At 35.8% G+C, this 24100-nt stretch overlaps 1 protein-coding gene across 4 annotated transcripts in view; it reads left to right on the top strand.

Annotated features, from left to right (window-relative positions):
- The window catches only part of mirr (iroquois-class homeodomain protein mirror), a 120991-nt gene that overhangs the window by 9589 nt on the left and 87302 nt on the right, over positions 1 to 24100 (top strand). For all 4 annotated transcript variants that reach the window (XM_083144282.1, XM_083144278.1, XM_083144279.1 and 1 more), the window contains exon 2: positions 150 to 892. In XM_083144282.1, the coding sequence (XP_083000408.1) occupies positions 854 to 892 (39 nt within the window). In that variant the 5' untranslated portion in view covers positions 150 to 853. The remainder of the gene's footprint in view (positions 1 to 149; positions 893 to 24100) is intronic.

The following is a 24100-nucleotide window of genomic DNA, read 5'->3' as shown; positions in this document are numbered from 1 at the left end:
TTCTTTATAATTGTTAACTACTTTATCTTCGATGAATTATTACGTAAATATAATTACCCTGCTCTCTTTATTCAGTTATTTTATACATGTATTAAGTATGAATACAAAATGACAATGCTTTTACTAATTCTGATTTTCTTCTCTTCCAGGTATATTGTCTGAATGAAATGCACTGCTAATAGCATATGACTTCCAATTAAGTGCAAGGGCAAGAAAGTTGGACAACAATACCGTTGCTGAAATAAATCCATTCTGAAGAAAGCATCTCAGGATTTGTTGAATATCTAATGAAATGAAAAACACTAGTGTTACTGTGACGATCTCCACTAAAGTTTATTGTGTGTACTTAACAATCTTGTGTGCAGTGTTAAATTTGTGACGTCAGAAGTAAAACCGCATACGTGAAAATTAGCTCAAAATCAAGCAGACAGGTTATGTCAAGCTGTGTTCCAGAGTGCATATGTGTTTGTGAATCTTTGCAGTCGACACAGAAGAAATTATACTTTGTGAGCACAACTGGAAGAAACAAGAAACTGAAAATATCTCACAGACGTGTTACGCCAAAGTTAGTTAATTGCGAGTTGAAAATCACACGCCCGCACTTATATTGTAGCAACAATGGATGTACCCATAGTGTTCGCTGCTCAAAGAACTTGTAGAATAGTTCACCCCAGTCTACGATGAAGTGAAATAGTTCGTGCACGTAGGACATTAAGGTGGTGAGGAACAGGAGTGTTTCGAAAGGAATTTTGGTTTTGTGTGTAATATCGAAGCAACGGCTGATACGTCATAACTAAAGATAAAGGTGGACAGACAGACAAAAATATAATCACCACTGGCTATTATTTGTGACATGGCCCAGTTCAGCTTTGGCGGAGTTCCTTCTGCTCAGGTAAGATTTTCTGACTTCATTTGTGCTGTAGTTATTTAGCTGTTACATTACTGTGGTCCGTCTTACATTCACACATAACGCTAACACAGAAAAAACGATTTGTCGTGTATTTGAAGTGCAATTTTACGTTCGTTAAAAATGAAATAGTGTAGGTTAGGTTTTTACAACGCGGGATTATACAGATATATGTTAATGCCTAAATCGCCACATTAGCGATATACTCTGTACTGATTACCCCTAATAGTGACATTATTCTTTACTATTACTCATCGTGGCCCAGTGGATTGGACCAGAAGGGTTTCGGCAAGCCGCAAAAGTGTAGGAAGGCAAGAGCATGCGCAGTTGTGTGCGGCGTTACCTTTCTCAGCTATACTCTTGTGAAGTACGACGGGGTATTTGCGAGCTGTTACGTCACGTGTTTAGAATACAAGTAAATAACGCACTGCCTTTTTGTCTTTCAAGACAGAAGCAGTATTTCAATATTTCACTATTCTGCCCGATGATGTGCTGATAGATCGGGCTAATGCTCGTTAGTCAATCGCGAACGTATTAGGTCTATGCCGTTAGCTAAACGTACGGGTTAGCCTTCACCCACTAGTTTCTGCGATGCAGCTTTATTGTTGATATTATTCGACTACACGCGGTTTTACCATTAAGCTAACCCCGGCGATGAAACGACGACGAAAGCATTGTTGGGGTTCGAACCACGAAACCGGTGATTTCACGCTTTACATGTTGGGAATATCATTGGAATATTGTCGTCTCAGATCGATTATGCGTTAGGTTTCTCGTATTTTTTTTTTCATCCTACTCATTTCAACACATAACTATCTATCACTTCATATAGCCTATCTATGTAGTTCAATTTAGTGTAAAAATAGTTCGGCCTATGGACATAATAGAATTTGAATCTACAACAGAATGTACCAAATTACAAAGAAGCGCCTAGTAATGCAATGACAATTATGGCAACTTATTCTAATCGTGTTGAAATTAATTAACACTAAACATAATGCCTAAACGCGAGTAGTAAGAAATTTGCCCGCTACGAATAATGAAACATTCTGCTTTTTCATTTGTTGACTAAATTCTACATACTAGAAAACCAACATTTACGGAACAAAGAAAAACGTCCACTAACAAAATAAAAAATTAAAATACGCACCATTGCTACAAGTCTCGAAAGCATATATTTTTCGTTACAGAAATAGCAGGCAGAATTTGTGAATTCTATCTGATTTGCGATTGGAAAAAACCTTCAGTAATTGAACCTTACATGTCTAGAAGATAACTAATCAAATGTGAAACCTAGGTCTGTAGCATCAGATTAGACTAAGTTTAATTCAACTGAAATAAATATTCACGTATTCGTAGCTATAGAGTCGTATCAGATATTCACATTTATTCGAGGAAGCAAAAAAATTCAGGTTTCGCTAACTTATTTAGTAAATTATTCCCGAGAGTACACAAAATTTGTGCCTATTTCGTTTAGGTTAAGTTACATTTGATGTAGGTTAGTTTGGGCATGATATTTGGTAAGTCTCGCTCGGTCTCCCTCGTAAATTTTATGTTTCGTGTGAGGTGCAGTATAATTGTGAATGCTAATAATTCTTATTGTGTTGAGGAAAGTTACATGTACACTTACCAGAGTTGTCTCTCAGTCCCAAAAACCGATTTCCACTTTATCATAAGTTACGTAGATTCGTTTTCCGTTCATCAACTCTTTCCTTTGTAAGAAATGTCCAATTTGCTCACAGATCTTAATCGTTTGCGGAGCTTTTCAAACTGGCTGCGACCTCATGCAACCCAGTTTGAATTTGCTGCACATTTTCCGCAGATATGTGTGGTTCGCTAAAGGCGCAGTAGACTGTGTATTTAGTGATGGATTGTTATATGCATGTGTCTTCAACATTGCTCTTACCACTTACATATAATGCACAGAAAACTCCCTTCGTGTCAGCACGTTTTTATTGGTTTACACGTTATTGACGAAATAAAGAGTGTGTGCTGTCAAGAAAATGGAATGATATTGTGGTAACATTTGTATGCATACCCTGAAGACTTTTGAAATTCCTTAGTATTGCTATTCATTTTTCTTAACATTCACAAAACTAAGAAATTGATATTAACAATTGTGTAATAATGAAACCCTAATTTTATGGAAACTTTATATCCAATAAGAACGATATGATTTTACAATGAAATAAAATAAGAACTATTTCAGATACAACCAAACTTTTTATATTATTTTGAAGCATAGTTTATTACATTATGTTTTGAATAACACATCATTTCAGTGTCCACCTCGACTTCGTGCACACGAGTGAATTCTATGAACCCAATTTTCGATGACTTTGTGCAATAACTCGGGCCTAATGTCACGAATGCAGCGTTCGATGTTCAATCTTAATGCATCAAGGATTCGTGGTCTGTTTGCATAGACTATAGATTTCAAATAACCCCACAAAAAGCAATCTAAAGGAGTTAAATCACAACTTCTTGGAGGCCAACTAACAGTTGCATTTCTTGAAATTATCCTTTCACCAAACTGTTCTTGCAATACGTCGATAGTGGCATTAGCAGTGTGATATGTGGCACCGTCTTGTTAGAACCACATGTCCTCCAAATCAAATTCATTTAAATTTGGCCATAAAAAATCTGTTCAATCGGTACTGCTCACCAGTCACTGTAACTGCATCTCCTACCTCGTTTTGGAAAAAAAAATGGTCCGATGATGTCACTATGCCATAAACCACACCATACAGTGACCTTTTGTGGATGCCATGGCTTCTCGTGAATCTCTTGTGGTTTGTTTTCACAACAAAAACGACAATTTTGTTTCTTAGCATATCCACTTAACCAGAAATGAGCTTCATCTGAGAAGATAATTTTTTGCCCAAAATTATGTGATGTTTCAAGTTCAATAGAACGTCTAATTTCATAATTTTTTTTTGGATAATAACCAAACGTTCTTGAAGCGTGTATTTAGCCATGATGAATTGCCACAGTATACTAAACACAAATGACAACTAGTGACAGTTATAACAATGAAGCATAGTTGCCAGTTCATTTCAAAATCATATCATTCTTATTCGAAAACTCTTTAGTATAAGTATTGTTGCTGACAGTATAAAACTACAACAATAACATTTTAAAAGTAAGTTACCTCAAAGAATTTTCGCTTTGTTTACTAATTTCATTAAATAGAAACGTCTCCCTCCTGATTATCTTGAACAAAAAGTTGTCTAAAGTTTTAATATGTATATTTCTCAGTACAATTCTGAGAGTGGATATTGGGCGGGAAAGGGATCTTTGCCTACCCTCAGGATCTTTTGCGGGGGATGCTTAACCCCCTCGATGACTACGCTGCGGTGGGTTTAGTAACCAATTCTTGAATTCGCACATAATTTGTATCAATTAATAAGTCCTCAAATAATATAACTGCTAATACCATTTAATTACCATGTACGGAATGACCATCTTGTTGAAGGAGGTCTGAAACCGAGACCTGTGAATGCGAGGCCCTAATGATAATAATCATCTCTGTGTGCAGCTTGAGCACAGACATTTCAGTTTTGAATGGTGGGGCAAGATTGTTTTTTGCGGAAGTTTTTATCTCAAATTCTTCCGATATTTCTTCCGAGTACTGTTCTAAAATAATTTTGTTAGTGGTTACCAGAAAGAAAGATGTGATTGCGTTACTAAGGCCGGCTCGGGAGCCGTTGATATCTCAGTTATTTATATTAGGCTGATTATAATTATTAACATAAAATATACCCGATTACATAACGTGCTCTTAACATACAAGACTCTGGCACAGAGGCAGATCGGCATAAACAATACTTTATATATGTAAATATACATAAAATGTATCCTTCTACGTGAATTTTGTAGGGGTGGAAAGTGACTTGGAATGGACCTTACTATGAGGGGTGCGATGTTGTTATATAATCGGTAAAGAACCCAGTGATTTATATATTTATTTACAAAAATATCCAGTATTATTATTATTATTTATATTTCTGTGTGAAGTAATATTGCACAGGCACTTTAAATTTTGCATGTTTTTTTTGTTTTTTTTTAACTAGGGCCCGGGACTATGTTATAACATGTTTTTTATTTGGCAACTTATCGAATACTGTGGTGAGATCTTTACGTATCTGATGAAAATCAGCCTGAACCTGATGAAGCATATTTTTTGATATTTTATCAATTTAGCGTTTTTACAATAAAGTTTCTCGTAATAAGACATATTTCTGTATAATTTTGTAATTGTTTAGCACATAATCGGTTATTTTATAATTTATTCTTCCTACCTTTAGAGCAACGGATAGTTTATATTATCGATCGCAGGATAAGGTAATTATGGGGAAAGAAATTAAAAGAAGATGCTGAGTTTTCTTACCAACTAGTACAGAACGATACTCCCCCCTTTTTTATCACGACAATTGATAGCCGTGTGAAAATTATTGAGAAAAAATGTTATCATTGTTGTGCGGGCATGAGAATCGTCGTAAACAAGTTTAGAAGTTTCAATAGTTCTCATTTCTTCACCTTTTTTTCGCTTCTGACAACAATCGGTGAAAACGTAAAAATAACATTCGGTACATTACTGCCCCTACTCTATCGGCAATCGAGAATGGCACAAAATCACTCGTCGTTTGAGGCACGTATGACTGTGTATACTCTATCCCGGTTATCTCTGAAGTAGGCGAACGAATACAAGTCTGCGCAAGTAGTGACACGAGACGGCTCCACAACACAAGTTTCCATATGACATAATAGTAAATTAAACTTAGGTTGATTTAGTTGTTGTTTTAAAGTTCACTTTATGCACAGTAAGGCTAATCCGGACTGGACGTAGAGTTTAAAGTGGGATACGATTCACTATGTGCCTCCACCGGGTATCGAACTCCTTTGAATGAAACTTAGGAAAATTGCAGTGAACCTCGCGATATTTTTAGTATATTCCCACTTTGGTTAAAGGAATTCTGACTTCATTTAATACCCTACCTCCACTCTATAGGCCATCTTCCCTGGAAGATATTGACTTCCCGTATAATGAGAAATTCGAAACTACTGTTGTGCATGCTTTTGGCTTTACTGGGAATATTTCTGACATATTTTTCAATTTTTGTGACGTAATTTCATACATATTTTACAGTTTTATATGACATAAAGTCCCGGGCCCTATTTATAACTATTCTGACCAGCTTTTTGTACACATTACAAATATAATCTTATATTTATCAAATGTTTTAGAAGCAAACTCTGTTTAAGCGAAATGCAGATAATACAAAAAGCAGTGATTGCATCTGATGTAATCATGATATACAGAAGTAAATTCATAACTCATTTATATTGACGATTAACTAGAAAGAAAATTACCTTTGACTGTTTAGATTCCAATGTCTTTTAATAGTAGTTTAAAAAAATAGTTATATTTCACTGAGGCTAATCTGTACTCGATTATACTTTAGACATGTCTATAAGCACCCACAATGAAGAAGCAGATATATCACTTTATTGTAATAAGTACTACAGAAACTTTCTTTCATATCTTTTGTGAAAATTGAGAGCACTACAAGGGGTGCTGACTTGAATATATGTAGTGCACAAGGACTTGTTGAGCGTGGTAGGGAAATATCTTGCCTTACAATATTATTATTAATATGTAATTTTTATCAGAAAATTTGGTGTGGGGCCCAAGCCCACCCGCTGAAAGCGCCACTTCCTTAATATCACGCTGGGATTTCAAAGATACGGGAGTTATGACAATTTATTTGGAGGGCAAGACAGTGTTTTGTCAGGAACGCCTTTTTGTTATTATTATGGAGATAATGGAGAAGGAAGTAATAATTATGTTTTGGTAATATGAAATATTTGTAGCAATTTGTAGCTCTTGTGTACATGAGCAAGGTAATGTTGAAGGAGATAGTATAATTATTTTTAATTATCCAACAAATAAGTAACAGTTTCTTATTTATTATATTTTTAACTTTGATGAAGTAATTGAGTCGAACAGCTATGCTTGGCGTATGGGTATACTGAGGCAAACTTCTCATATTTATTCTATTAGAATTTGAAGTATTTATTCATGGGTGAAGTTGTGCTTTGCCGCTAAAACAGGAAAATTAATACAAACGCAAGAAGAGGACATGTAAAAACTAATTCTAATAGTAACGCTAGTGTTTATTTGCATCTCCTCTCTTCATTGGCTGTTATTTCAAATTGGATAAAAGTTTAAGAAATAATATTTTGATAGGCGGTAACATAAATAAAAATCAGGTAATTAGTATCCTGGCAGAAAAGAAATGAGTTAATTGGAAGAATTAATCCAAGAAATAAATTATTGCATGAGTTTCAGACGTTACAAAAGATGGGATATTTAAAAATTCGACAGGTCAGTTGCAAGAAAGGATAACTATAAATTTTAATATATTAAAGATATGAAATGTGAAAAAATTAAGAAAATAGCTTTCCCTGGATATTCACTCATCTGGTGTATCCAGTAGAAGTGTCTCCCTAAGGGTATAATAATAATAATAATAATAATAATAATAATAATAATAATAATTTATTGTTCCTCAGCGCTAATAATAAATTGTCAATAGAATAATTATTTATTATTGTTAGTTTCTAATAATGAAAATTTAATTGCTTATTATTTCTACTATTCACTTTAATTTTATTTGATTTTTGCTATTTAGCGTCGTTTTTCTGCCACTTTTGGCTAATTGCGACGCTGAGGTTGAGTGATGTTATGATGAAGGGACACTCACGACGAACACCCATGACCAAGCCGGTATTCGAACCCTGGCGTCGAACCTCACTGTGAGGGTTCCCACACACCTGGAAAACCTGGAGTCCCTAGAAATCTCGGGGAATTTGAAAAATATTAAAATCTCAGGAAAGATCTTCTAATTGATCAACGAAGTCCCAGTGAAGTACATCTAAGGGACTAGAATATGTTGATAATAATACTAATTACAACTAATAACTACATTAATCTACTTTCCACAAGCTACTTTGAAGATTCAAGCTTTAGATATAAGTATGTTTATTTTTTGCATTACATGTTCATATATATTGTCAATTAGTAAACTTTTGTTTGTCAAAAGTGTGACTGTATTTTGGTTTTATATATTATGTACTGTAATACGGTTTGAAAACATGGTATTTAACTCTCACAGAAAAACCTTAGTCCTTAATTATATGCACAGATATGCCATTTTATTCTTTAATTAGTTTTGTTCTTGCTATCAGAAAGTGTATTGATATATTTTTTTTACCAATATCGATATAATACTGATATAACATTTGCTGATACCGATCCTCGATATCCTACTGATCCAATATAAAGTTGTAGATATTTCTTGAAGAACATGAATGGTTAATTCAACTCATGTAACCAAATGACTCCAATTTCCCTTTGAAAAACAAACTGCGCATTTTAACATTTGCTTTACAAAACCATGACATGAATTGTGGTTTTATTCATAAAAATAATAACAAAAGGCATAATATTGCACTAAATTTATAAATATATCACGACCGGCAAAATTATCGGTATGATTACCTATACACTGATATGCTTACACAAACGTCTCTAATAATAATAATAATAAAAGGCAGGGATGATATGGCTATGAGAGGAAATGGAGTAGGCTATTGTATAATCAATTTAAGTAATTTGGAAAAAAAAATAGAATTCTGTGAAACTCGGGAAATTACATTTAAAGTTCATGTGGAGCTAACTACTCCCCCCCCTTTTGCCCCTACAAAACGTTTTGGCGACGGCCATCACAATCTCTTGATTGTTCCCCGAAGCTGACACCATTATAAGAAGATGAAAAGAAAATTTGCTCACCGGATCATATTACAAGTTTCTAGCTCCTTACCCTCAGATGTCCGGCGCTATATTTCCAGATCTAGCCTCATTGGCTGGAGCTCTGTTCTTAGTACTGTTACTAACAATGTTAATATTTTTCTATTGTGGATTATGAAATGGTGTGGAGACAGACGACGCCACGGATCCCGGGTTCGAATTCTGGCCTGGGTATGGGTGTTCTTTGTGAATGTCCCTTCATCAATTTCATATCATAACTCATCCTCATAGCGGCGATTAGGCAAAAGTGTCAGAAAAAGGCGACGTAAAATAACCTAATCAATCAATCATTATACACTGTAAAAAAAAATACACTTCTTGTACACTTTTGGTACACTTTCTTGCATATAATATGCACAAGATGTGTACTGAAGGTGTTGCAAAAGTGTACTTAAAGTGTTCTAGATGTGTGCGACGCGAAATGACGAAATTTTGTACACTTGTTGCTCACTTTGGGGACACATTCAAAGTTGTGTGCACTTCTTCAACGCTTTCTGTACACTTTTGTTTAAAGTAAGTGTACACTTCTGGTACACTTTTGTAGCACATGATTTCATTTTGTGTTGATGGTCATATCGATTGTTATTTTATACTTTTTTGACAAATGAATATGTTATGAACATAAATCAATTTCATTATATAAAGCAGTAACACACTTGAAAGCAAGCAACATTAAACAATAACAAAATATAACTATTTTTTTCCTGGAACACATGGAAATCGCATTGCATCATGAAACTATCAATACTTTTTTGTTTAATGTACCAATTTGATAATTGGATAAATCTCATTAAAATTGAAGAAGGATAAAGTTGAATGTTCCGAGGAAATTAATAGATTTTCTTAAATCGAACTATTCATCTTTAAAGCACACCAAAACAGATCGTTAACTTCGGGGGGCTGGTTGTTCCTACACCGGCCGCTAGATGGTTCTGTCAAAATGTGTACAAGAAACATAAGTTTTTGTACAACAAATAATGATACGTTCGATTGTAATCATAGTGAAAAATTGTGCTTTAACACTCTTCGAAAAATATGTGAACATCTAAGATACAAATTAAAGAAGAAAATGTACTGCAGTGAATAAAAGTGAATCTCCCATGAGCAACCTTTTTGATTCTGGACTATATAAGTAGAAGGTACGTGTGTCGCAGAAAAACAAACACGCATCTCACAAAATTTAAGGTTCACAGTTGAAAGTTGTTGCTTTTTCCTCTTTCAATTGTCAAGTTAAATGTGAGTGAACTGTATTTTTATTCTAGAAACTAAGTATGAGTACTGAATTGCGATATATCTCATGTGTGCAAGAAGTGTCGCTCAAGTATTTTCACAAGTGTTCCAAATGTGTAAAGTGTACCAGAAGTGATCAAAAGTAGTTTCTGCAGCACACTTCTTACACACTTTTGGGATACCTTTATATTGGAAGTACTTCTTGCACACTTCCTGTACACTTCTTTTGCTGCACTTTTTGTACACTTCCTGTACTCTTTTTAGCACTTCGTGTACACTATTGAAGCACTTCCTGTACACTTCTTGTGCACATTTAATGTGTACAAGAAGTGATCAAAAGTAGTTTCTAGGAAGTGTTGCAAAAGTGTGCAGAAAGCGTATTTTTTTTTACAGTGTAGTGGACAATGCATGGATATGGTAGGAAAAGAGAAATAACTTTTTGAATCACCACAGGTCGCTAGAGCTCGAATTTCATTTAGGTCCAGTCCCGATTAGCCTTACTGTGCATAAAGTGGACTTAAAATGTAAACTCAATCAATGAAGCTTACAAGTCTATATATGAGCTAAGTTTTGTAGTTCGTTTAATTCAAATAAGAGCAAGTTGATTGATTGAAATTGGTACGCACTAAAGTTGATTGATTGAAATTGGTACGCACTAAAGTTGATTGATTGAAATTAGTAAGCACTGAAGTTGATTGAAATTGGTAAGCACTGAAGTTGATTGAAATTGGTAATCACTGAAGTTGATTGAAATTGGTACGCACTGAAGTTGATTGATTGAAATTGGTACGCACTAAAGTTGATTGATTGAAATTGGTACGCACTAAAGTTGATTGATTGAAATTGGTAATCACTGAAGTTGATTGAAATTCGTACGCACTGAAGTTGATTGATTGAAATTGGTACGCACTAAAGTTGATTGATTGAAATCGGTACGCACTACCATAAGAACCCAAAACGTGTCAACTGACACATGTATGTTGACTCCAATAACACATTAACATGCATAAACTGCACATGATGCCCTTTTTGGTGCATCAAAATACACACAAATGCATAAAAGGGCACTTTTATCAACTGGTGTTCCGTGTGATGCATTAAGAATGGATCAGTCTATCAGACATGATTCATGAAACGTAAAGAGTTTCAAAAAAGTCAAAAGTACTGACAGTGACAATTAATGCACAAAAAAAATGCATAAACCTTGATTTAATGCATTTCGAGTTCTCTGTGTAGCATAGCGTGTAAGAGTGTTCTTTTTTCATTATTCTTCTTTCATTTCGATTTGTCTTTCATTTGTTGCGATTAAACTAAACAAATAGGAAAACGTTAAATGGAAAGTATCAATCGGTGTTCCCAGCCTAATTTACAATGATTTTTTTTTTAAAAAAAATTACAATACCGAACTTTATTACAGATTGGTCATTTCACAGTCTACACATATAATATTTTCATGTGGAGCCATGACTAGAGTTCTCGCCACGAAAACAGTCTAGTCAAGGTCACGCCACCCACCAACAGTGTTGCCAATGAGCAACAATTTCAACAGACAAAAGCAACCGCATACGTACAAGGCGCGAAGTGTCGACCGATCAGCTTAGAAGCGTGGCAACCCTGGAGGGCCAGGAGTGTGGAGGAGGCAAGGGGAAGATCCGACCTTGACTGGACTGTTTTCGTGGCGAGAGCTTTTTTTTTTTAGTTTCAAGATTTGTTTCCATTGTCTTTTATACTCATCCTTCGTGGTCGAGCACGTTAAGATGTAGACAGGTTCGAGTCCCGGTGAGTGCATGATGCTTCTTTGTAAGAGCCATCCAATCAGCGATTATCGTCACATTTAGCTAAAACCATTGCAATTGCTGTTCGGAGGTAGCGCTAAATTCAGATAGTGTTTTGTTATTAATTTGCTTCCCCGTTTGGGTAAATTACGAGATATCTTAACCCTTTTTTTGCCCAAAGGGCAAATTATGTGATCTTGTCATCTGTGTAGTACCAAAACGGTACGTTTCCGTACAAGGGTTCCTTATCAAAACTTGATCTACTAAATCTCCTCTACAACCCCTAGAAGTGTGTAATAGGAATTCTGAATCACCCTGTATAGTGAAAGACACTGTTTTCTATACCGTACCCTTTTATAAGCCGACCTCCGTTGCGGAGTGCTTAGTACAGCGCGCTACGACGTCACAGGTTCGAATCCTGGCCTTGATGCTTGAGAGTGTCTCTTTCATCATGTGATCACTCGTCCTCATCTTCGCGATTAGCCAAAAGTGGCAGAAAAGCGGGGTAAACTAAACCAAATCGATCAATCGATGTACCCCTTTGAAAGTCACGAGTTTTAGCGTTGGCAAATGTTAACCCTTTCTGCGTCACACTTTTATGTAGTACACAGTGGGGTGTACAAATACGGTTGGGTAAATTACCCATGACTGTTTTCGTTAATTTTCTCTACAGGAGTTGTCCGCAGCCACCAACTTATATGGGGCTTGTGGGGCTCGAGCTCATCCCAATAATTTTCCTGTTATATTTTGTTTCAGAAAATTTCCCCGCGGTTAAGAAAACAAAATGTTTCATCATTATACACTTCACAACTTAATTACTGACTTCTGACATAATGTGTTATAATAATTTGTTTCATCTCCAGTATGATACTTTTCAGTGTCCTGTATTATTTACACTATCCGTGGTAATGTCGTTATTTGAAAAGTAAGAAAGGAAAGCAGGATGTGAAATCACTGCAGATTGGTGGAGGGGGGGGGGGAGCCAGCAGACAGACACACACACACACACACTATATATATATATATATATGCACGTATATATAATGTCATTAAATATGTGTCAATTACTAAATAATCAAATTATATCGACTGTCCTTCATTCAAAATGTAATTACAAATTGAAGATTTTAATGTACTACTGATGCTATGAACAATAATTTGCCTAAGGGGAGGGACAAGAATTAAGAGACATTTAGAAGATAATAGTTTTCTGTATAAAATCCACATATAAATGCTAATACGTGTTTTATTAATATATTTATATTCTTCGCGGTTGCTAACGAAAGGCGATGAGAAATGGAGAAGAAATAACAAGTCAGTCTTATTTGTGTGCTCTGGGGATTGCTGGGTTCAGTGTCCTTAGAGATGAAGCTCTTTGTTGACCGCTCTTTTTGTATGTTATCGATATTATTCCAGTCAAGTATATTCGAATCTCAAACTAATTGCTTATGTTTGTTGTTAAAACAAAAACTCTCCCCCCGGAAGAGTTTGGGGGGGGGGGATTTCGCACCCTCGAGGAAAGGCTTTATACCTCTCAAAATAAGCAGGCAAAAAGCACCGTAAAATGCAAGGTAGGCACTTAATTCATGAACATCGACAGATTTTTCATAATTTACCCGGATTACGCATCCAAGAAGCAGTTATCATCGAAATAGGCAATCATGACTATATAATAGGCAAAAACAGACACTATAAAATTCATGTATACCTTTCAGAAATTGTTTGAAAAGGGTTTTAACCGTAAAAGCCTATTTTCTACATGGACTCGTGGGGCCCGACCCACCCAATAATTTGTGGTGTTATTATTATTGATTGATTTGCCATTTTGGCTAATTTGCGAAGATGGGGATAAGTGATGACATGATGAAATTGATGAATGGATACTCATAAACATACATGCCCAGGCCAGGATTCGAACCCGGTACCCCTGACGTTTGTTATTATTATTACTGCTATTATATTTGTTATCCGCTACTACTTATCCAAATCGGTAAATAACATACTTAATAAAATAGGATGCATTATTGATGGACATTAATATCAGATATAGCAGATTTTTTGTGAAAAAGTGTTTGAGCCCGCTAAATGTCACCAGCTTGTATGGCATTTTGTTGCAATTCTTGAAAATCTCATTGCGTAAAACGAAGAAAATAAAGCTGGTGATGGACAAATTGGAGGGTAATGCTTACGTATTCCACACACCCCTAAAAAACGTTACGTCAAAAACTTCTTCACGCTTTTTATAAAATACCTTTTATTAATATGCTCTCTCGTATTCACTTTTCTCCATTGCATATCCGAAAACAAGAAAGGATCAGCATTATCACCTTATAAATGCATATTATTGTTCATTTACCGTGTCAATAGCGAGCCATTACCTTGGAAAAGTGTTTGAAATGTTGCATCGCTCATTCTTATACGCCGCTGCGCACTTAGGTTTGTGAAAAAACTAACACAGCAAGATGCCGATTCGTTATATTTATTTGCAAGTAACTTCTGAACGCAATTTTGAATGGAATGCACATTTTTTTTATTAATGCAATTTTACTTCCTAACTTTCTCCAATTTTGAAATTAACGCGTATTCCTGAATGTTTATCGACACATAAAAGCGAGCCTTCTTCCTGCAAAATACCTGAAGATTATGACATTTTGAGGTTTGCAAATCACATTGTTGCAAGGTCGATAATAATTTCCGCGTGCATGTACAGTCGCGAACAAAAGTCCGTTGCAAGCATACACGTGTTCTTGTTCCGTGTCATATTTTTTTCAGTATATTGTCGCAATCAAACACACTGAAATTCTGTACGGGATGAAAGGGTTAACCGTTTGAGAAGGTACCAAAAAGTCACCCTCACTTCCTCGTACACCAACGGCGAAAGAGACAGTAGGCGAATTGTCAACCACCATTTTAATTCGGTCTGTATTACACAATGTGTTGACAATGAATTGAAATAAAGACGTCAATAAGCAGACAACAATGCCTGCTTCGAACCAACATAGTGTCATTCCTTAAAACAACACAGGATGTAGAATAAAAAGGTAATTAAAATAGCGGTGGACAATTTGCCTACCATTACTTTTGCCGTTGACTGTACTACAGTGCGGTCCATGATTATTACCGTGTTAATTGTCCATGGCTGTTTTCATTAATTTTTCTCTTATATCCTATGTGTTCTTAAGCGATGGATTTTTATGTATGCTGGTGCAGAAGTTGTCAACAGCTTGTTTTGAGTTTTCATTTAATTCTTGAAGCTCTTATTGGCTCCAATAAAGTGCACGAACATGATGATGGACAATTTGCACGGTAATACTCATGGACCCCACTGTACATCCCGGTAACTGCAGTCTTGCAACGAGGATCTTGCGTCTGGATGGACACAACTATGTATAGGGCTGTGCGTTGAGGTGTGTTTTGTCCATCTATATGTAGGTGCTGAGTTCCCCTTTACAGCCTTGTAAGGGGCTTGTGGCGGACCAAATAGCCTAAGTGCTGCCACACACAGAATTTTAATTTTAATCATGAAATGCTGAAATGGTAAAAATGGTAGTTGAAAATTGCTTCGACTATTTACGAAAAAAATACAATTTTGGCCTGGTCGATAAGAATTTCCGTTCTTCTCATGTGTTTTACAAGCCAGTTAAAACCAATCCATTATTTGAAATATACTTACTGTTCTTGTTGCTTTGTATTTTCTTCTTCTCAACAATCTTTCTTTATTTATAATGTCAAGTTACCACCGCATTTTAGACGGCAAAATTGTAGCGTCTCTTTATTTACAAAACGTATGTATGAACGGTTCAGAACACAAGTGGCGTAAATCCACTTTTCATTAAAATCCAGTTACATGTATGACTTAGAACTGTGAAGTATCAACATTTCAGTCAAATACTTGCTCATAGAGGCACCACTTTGTGCTCCAACAGCTAAACATAGAACTAAGTTATTTAAATGTGCCTTCTTCTCAAAACTGTATTGAGTAGTGTTACCCCAGTTGTGCTCTGAGCCGTACATATATGTGTTATATACTTTTTAAAAAGTAGTTTTAATATATACATAGGGCCTGTATGAGTTCTCGCCTTCAGGTCGAAAAAATCATTTGGATGACATTCCTTACAATAGGTACACCTAGAGATAGAGGGAATGACTGACTGGCTCAAAGCCTTTCGATGACGTAGTGTTAACGCTTTCGCCTTGTAATGAAGAGGTCCCGGGTTCGATCGCCTGTGGACATTTTTGTCAGTTGATTCATTCGGGGTTCTGAGTGCGTTCACATTCATTGAATTCCGCAACTGTCTTATTTGGTTAACATAATGATGAACATTGTATAAGGGATACCTTCACTACGATATGCTCCAAAGATTTTTCAAAGTAATCTTGAGTTCAAATAGAAAAGTTTCGACGAATGTATTCATTTTCTTTTGCATTTCTGTAAAACAACACTTACGAACAAAATTAGTTTTCAAAATGGGTATAAAAAGCTTTCAAGATATTTATGTATGAATATGGACAAATTCTTATTGTTTTCTTAACAAGAAGAATGGAGGTATTTTTGAGACTGCCACAGTTCAATACAATTGGGATCCCTCTCGTATGCACACACATAAAATACGTCTTTTGCATAAGTGTACATACAAGTTCCATATTTTATAACACAATTTAAATTATGCTGCGTATATAAAACGATTTATTAAACAACTGTCCTAGTGTAATTATTGATTAAAATTCTTGTAAAAATAAAAATGTTCAACCGGCTTCCGTATCCTAGTGGTCAGTGCAACGCACTCCACAAAGCTAGAGTCCCAGACACAAAGTATGAGTATTACATTGTGTTTGTCCCTTTATCCATTTTTTATTCATTCTCATCGCCGCGACAATGCGAAAAGTAACAGTTATTGGCCGTTCCCGATTAAACAATTAATGATTTTTTAAACTCGCATAAGAAATTCAAATGCGAAAAATATATTGAAAAAGTATATCAAAAGTATTCAACGTGTACATGTTTGAGCTCGTCATGAACGTCTTTAGAATATTTCTTTCGGCTCAGTGTTATCCATTTTAATATGTTCAAAAGGTGTCGACGTTCATTTCTGAGAAGTGTACAAAAAAAGTTGATGCTGAGAATACAAGAGGTGTGCAGTTTTGCCTGCATGCATTGGTAAAGGAACAGAACATATTTACTGCTCTGTTTGCAGCTTGTCGGAGTCTTTGCCACGACCTACTTGTATTGCACTGCTGTGGCAAGCCTTCTCCACTGGGCGTGATTGACGCGTTGCACATAGATGTCGCCACCTTACGGTCAGAGATTATTTCTCTCTCTCTCTCTGTCACACAAGCACACATTCCTCATTCTTAACTCCTGCTAAACGACGATTGGATAAAGTGACATTTATATTGCACGTAACATCGAAAGCGAACCAAAAGCTGTAGACAAAAATGAACGAAATGGAGAAAACGAATTAACAATTAAATGACAATGTTGGACTGGCATTTTTGGTACTTCTTTTAAAAAATCCATTCTGGTTTGACGTTAAATGACAATTTCCTCATTCCCTAACAACAAAGGTAAATTGTCTTCACTGCCAAGGATGACTTTTACCTCCACGTAACATATCGCAAATATTTCTCACGTGTAAACTTGTTCATGAATTTTCGTGCTTTCAAACGACCTAAGTACCATCGCGGACATTTCGACTAACCATTGTGACTTACATCTAACATATTATCAAGTAATAATTTATCAATATTATATGAGTTTGCTATTTTTATATTACCTAAATAGGAGTAAAATGTATGTATTTAATGTTCACCAATAAACGTTTGTGCAAGAGATTGAAGAACTGCTTCCGGAAGTTTCTAGAGTTCTAATATATACTCAAGCAATGAAAATGTTAGTTCCATAAGAACAGCTAACTTTCTTGTATAGCGAGACTTCTAGACTAAAAATGTAAAATAAAAATTCCGTAGTGAAACAAAAAATACTCGGGCAAGAGATTATTAGTGTGAGAAAATGAATGGTTTATTATGAAGTAAATTATCTAAAGGTTTTCCTTTTGTAATAGTAATATTACAATTATTACTAGTAATAGCAATAATAATAATATGCATTTATCTGGCCCAAAAAGAGAGTGGACAGTTTACGAGCTCCAGTTAAGAAGATATGAATATTTGAGATTGACCTTTTTTTCTTATTATATGATTAAATTGACATATTCCTATTTACCTTCTGTTTTATGGCCCACATCGCCTTTACTGTAGTTTCCGGCCAAGCTTGCTGTTGGTAGTATTATTGCTCTGTCTTCTTTTCACTGTATTCCATTGGACACTGGATGAGAGGTGAGATCTGTGTTGTACGTATTTTGGCGATGCACCATTTCCTTCGTCCTCTGTAACCAACAAAAACCTAATTTTCCGGAAACAACACAACTATCAGTCATATTGTTTTCTCCTGTACGTCCTCCTAGACAGAAAAAAGGGCTTCTTTCTGTCGATAAAAGGTACAAGTCGCTACAGTATTCTCGATTTTAACAACTACCTTTGACTGTCTTTACGCATCGTAGCCAAAATAATAATAATAATGTGGTCGATTCAATTTATTTCTTCCATGTCCGTAGTTGAAGATTTGTAGTAATTCGAACTGGAAGTACTGAACTTAAACTGTGCTTATGAATTATTGAGAAACGAATTTCCAAATATGCTGCTACTGAATGTTAGATAAGGTCATAGACCTTGCACACATTCCTTGCCAGTACTGCGGTGAGATCGAAACATTGCTTGAAGTGCAGACGAACCTCGGGCTGTCGGGCAGTTTTAAGTTTTGTTGTCCGCATTATATACTGGCGACCAGGTTAATGTATCACTAGAATGTGAAATAATGAAACAACAGAGTCGCAATATGGAGATTTTAAACACCTGAACAAGAACAATCTCTACATTAGGATGTTCAACATAGCGTATGGAAAAGCGAATGTGGAAGCCACTAACGCCATCAAACGGTTGGAAGGCAACTTTAAGTTACAAAACCATGGACAAATAACATATTTTTACGATTAGTCTCCGGCCAACATGAAACTTACAATGTGATTCACTAAATTTCATCAAATTACATCGTGTTTAGGTATAGGCTATTCTAACATATTGAAACAAAACATCTTACTGCTCGGTTTAAACATCGGCTAATAGTTTTTATTTCATTTTTATGTAATAAGTACCCGTCAAAATATTAAATTTATCTGATGCCATCAGAAAATGCTCATCGGGTCTTCAGTTTCTCACATTTTTTCCTACCTGCTTAGTGCAATACTAGCGCATAGACTTCGTGTTCCTTTCGTGGACAAATTCACCTTTAACCGTCGTTACGTCATCATGAAGAAAGCAATCCATCTGCACAACTTCTATACTTCTAATATCCTTGGTCCAGACGTTGACTTTCTGAACTCAACCATCCAACGCCCTCTATCGTGTTAACACAAAACAAAAGAAAAGCGTACATAACTCCAGTCCGTATACTTATCACGAGTCGATGTTTAGTAAAATGCATACATTCGATTTGTTAATTGACAATGAGGTAACCGTTAACACTTCGTCAATACCAGAAGCAAGAAATGAAGGAAGTCAAAACATTATTTTTTCTCCTCAACATTACACGCTTGTTTCAGGTTGTAGTTCTGCCTAAGCAGTTATTTTTATTGTTTTTTTTTGTGTTCATAATCGACACGAGCTTTCCATAACGTATTTGCAACTGGACACCATAATTGGTTTCTAATCTATACAGAGCAGCCAATACAGTAACGCAGTTCTTTTGTAGTTTCAATTATCATTGCACAAACGTAGATAAAACCACAATTGGAAGCTGGTGATTATTGGCTGTCGTCTTGAGAAGCTGAAGTAAGTATTTTATAAAACATGACACATATGCACTTTTATTTTTATCTTAGCAAAGATAGAGAACTTTGATAGTTTATTTTATACAGTTGATAAACTTTTCTGCTGCAGTGCAAATGTTTTCAATAACTATTTTCTTTAGTGTAGAACTTAAAACGTTTCGCTATGTGGAGGATGCGATACGTTGCTGCGTTTAGGTGTAAGCAGGAAATTCATAATTACAATAACGTTACTGTTTTTGGAGTCTATAAATGCATAATATTAGCAGTATTATCAACAGTTTCTAAAAATAAAAAAATATCAGAACTATAAATATATCGTTCAATAAGTCAATCGTGTTTCAAAGAAAGTGAAAGATATTCACATGTATAATAGTACCTGAACTCTGCAACTTTGGCTAGAAATTGCAAAAATACGCGGTGTGAGCCAAAAAAAATAATGAAGAAGAAGAGAAGTTTCTTGATTTCAAATGTAAGTGAAACAGCTAACAATACACACCCAGACTGATAGTATAATACGATCTTTTTTTTTGTTATTTCTGAAACAAATAAACATTTATTTCAATTTTGTTAAAATGTGATCGAATATTGAAGATAACCTACATTGATTTTGATATGAGCACATCAGCACATAGGATATTTCTGCCCTTCACACAATACAGAGATAACCAGCCCCTAACTGGAACAAAACTGAGCACACAGCTTCCTAAATCAATTGCTAAAACGAATACTATCGTAGACTACCGACAAAAGCTAAAACTTTACTATCTGTGAGGATAAAATCTCATACCATAGTTAGAAGCTGAGGGGTATTCCCTAAGGACAAACACAGAACAACACAACCCCTGATTATCTTGGTTGCGGGTCAAGGCGCCAGAACCTCGTTGGCTTGCAAGAATTAGTTACTGGGATGTGCTACGTGGAAGCCAGGTTGATTTTTTGGTACATTCTGAAAAAAAGTGCACCTTATAACCATGTTTTCTCGTTTTACGTCGTTTTCTGCTACTTTTGGCTAATGGCGATGTTCTGAGTGAGTGATGATTGTATGCCTAGGTCGGGATTTGAATCCTTGGACTTCGATGACAAGATCGAAAATCGACATCGAGTCGGCCGCAAAGTCATCGAAGCGAGTTTATTATAAATACTGCATTATTATGGCCCCATATCTATGAGTTCCAACTTCCTATGTCAAAGCTTAGTTTTCAAATTTTGTGTTGGAATTACGTTTAAAAAAAGGTCAGAACGAATACGAAAACTCAGAACTGTAAGTCCAAAAGCAGCTTATAAAAAGGTTAGAAAATATTACACATAAACTTGACTTACAACAAAAATGCATCGATCAGATATTGATGATTTATGGCCGGTGCAAAATTTAACAATAGCTTCTCATCGTTTAACGTTCTTTGCGAAAGGCGGAAATTCCTTTTAATGTTTTTTGTCAGTTTGAATGCTGAGAGAAAGTTAATTCCGTAACATTACGATCGCGGAAAGATAATTCTGCAATAACAGCAGATATTTTATCCATCGCATTTCCCATGCACTATTCCTTCCTCTGCAAACATAGGTGTTACAGAAAAACAAGCGTGTAACCTACAAAACAAATTATAGAAAGTTGTTTAGACAAAAACACTTTTAGACATGGAACAGGCCAAGAAATGAACACCAAGCGTGTATAAAGTCATGAGTGGCATAAACAAGTGCGTTGATTGTGAGCTAGAAATATTAGCCGATTCTCGTGCCCTTTGTACAATTACGATTATCACTTTGTGCAGGTTTTGTAATGTTTTTTCGTACGTGTCTAGTGACTTAAGAAGATATTCTAAAATTAATGAAACTTTTTAAACCGTCATTCAAAAGAAAAACGAGTGAAAACAATATTTTGATTAATACATTTTACGGATTGTTGAATCAAAATGGTGCATATTACTAATAATGTTTTCAGAAATCCACTCTTTTGTGACTGGTACATCATATTGTTTTCTTGAAATATTGACGTTCATTTATTGAGAGCTATAATATTTTCAAATAACTGTGTTTTGTTAAATATTCGTATCTAAAACTACGTTAATAACTGGTTGGTAATATGTGATTTAAAATCTCACTTGTCAATGCGGTGAACTGCTTTGAGGAAGGAGTAACTATTAATTGAAATAGACCCTTTTAGAAACAGTACTAATGATCCATTTAGTCACGTTGTTCTTTGCAAAGAGAATTTACATTAAAAATGTGTTACGTGGAAGTTGCATCTAGAAGCCATTAGGGCCGATATATTTTTTTTAATAAATAATATTGCTTCATTTGAAACCTTGTTTCGACATTATACAAACAGCCGAAAAAAAAATTGCGTTTTATCTTTATGTATGTAACCACAGATTCATACGAGAAAAAAAAATTATGGTTAACCTTGTCGGTAACTATGAACAAAAGAAGTAGCTGTTACTAAATTTGGTAATTTTGATTAGATTATTGGTTAACTCTTAAACCAATAGGCACGACTAAAATAATTTGTTGTAGGTGAAAAATCATTTGTTTCTCGCTTAAACAAACCTTGGGTTATGAAAATCTGTTCTTTTGTGTGATTATTCCACTTCTTTCTCTGTCTAGTTGTCCCTAAGGCAGTGGATGATATTCAGCGAACAACTTCCCCCACAATTCATTGCGCGAAATCACGCCCGGCTGCCATATTTCGGGCAAACAGATAAGATCCTGTGTTGAAAACATGCCGGGTAAGTTTTGTGCGTATGATCTTTGCCTATGTGATTCAAGGTATGAATATCATGATCATATGAGGAATGTTTTCTATAAAATATCGCAAATTTCTCGTTGTAAGAAGGCTTCTCGTACACTTTCCTAACGCGCGCGAATCTGTCTGCCCGACTTCATGCTGTTTCTTCCCGAAGTGCACTGCGTGATGACGTCTAGTCGAACATCGCTCATTGAGATGAACAAAATAGCAATCACATTTGTATGTCCGAATAATTCGCACGAGGCAATTTTGTTTGGTGTGCTGTTATCAGACTCGTTTACCAAAGTCTCGTCTTGCCTCGGTTTTTAGAAGTTGCAAGTTGCAAAGAAGGAAAAAAATTAAGCCCTACGGTCCGTCAATGTAATTTATATCAAACATTTCACTGTTGTGAAGCGTTCATATGCAAGGTTAAGGCAATATAACCGGAAATGCATGTAACACTAACAATTACGATTATACGCGTCATGATTCTTATAATGCGTCGTCCTAATTAAAGTGTCATTAATGGTCGAGAGGGGGTAATTCATCATTTATCAGGTAAAAATAAAGAGAAAAATGAGGACGGGCTTTAACAGTACAAGAATACTTGAAATGCTCATGGAGGAATGGGAATAGTGGAATTGCCATGTCTTACCAAGCAGATAATAGCGTTAGTTTCTGCACGAGTACGACAATGATCTTGTGTAGTGTAATTGTTAACACCGAAACAGTTGTAAGTGACGACACACGTGCAAGATAGTTTGCATCCGTTATTATAGCATTTTTGGTCTCGTACAGCAAATTAAACCTGATGTGTAATGCTTGGAAATGCAGTCGCGCTGCTTTTGTATGTAAGTGGCTTATACAAGGATGATGATTAACGAGCCGGTCGCATGCGGTAGCATGTAATGTATAATTATGTGTGTTAGATAGGCACCCCTGATGTGTTCAGTCGGAGAGGGCTGGAGTTCATGAGAGACTAGTTACCAGCGATAAGGATCGCTTTCTTCGGCGTCTTTATTTGACGTCGCGTTCTTCTGCTCGTAGGTTCACCGCGACGATGATGGATGAACGGAAGACCCGGATTTGTTGACCTAAAAATTCTCAAATGGCCCATTCGAAAGGGAATGTTACAAACCAGAACTGCCCGTGACTGTACAAAGACGAATTTTGTGTGGTGTTGCGCTTAGCTATGTGGTTTATATTGTACTGTTGAAACTTGATACGAGACAGGTGTAACTCGAGACGAGACCCTGCCAAGTCTCGTCTCGACCCCCTCCCCCACACAAATTGCTCCAATTCTCGAATAATGTAAAGACTCTGAAGACAGCAAGCAGAGAGCGAGATAATGAACGCATACTATAATGAACTTGATGAAATGTTTTAATGCTAGTTATCTTTTATCACTTCAACGTTTCAACGTGAAGTTTTTAAATTTGCGATGAGTGCCTCGCTTGCCAATCTCACAATTACGCGGCCTACGTGTCCGTTGAGACACAAATTATTACTCATTTCGTCGGAAGCACTTCCAAGACTTGCAATCTATCATCACTGCATTATCTTTGATTCGCGTGAAATGCACGTCTGCAAATGATACATCTGATAAAGAAATTCTCTTATTTGCACATACTGGCTTCAACAGCAAGGTAAATGCCACGAAAACAAGAGAGCGTTCACATTATAACGTGTATCTGCTAATGTTCGCAA

This window comes from Lepisma saccharinum, chromosome 23 (assembly GCF_977018435.1).
Source record: "Lepisma saccharinum chromosome 23, izLepSacc3.1, whole genome shotgun sequence".
NCBI classification, from domain to species: domain Eukaryota; kingdom Metazoa; phylum Arthropoda; class Insecta; order Zygentoma; family Lepismatidae; genus Lepisma; species Lepisma saccharinum.
The sequence above is the reverse complement of the archived record's forward strand: the minus strand, read 5'-3'. Positions and strand labels throughout refer to the sequence as shown.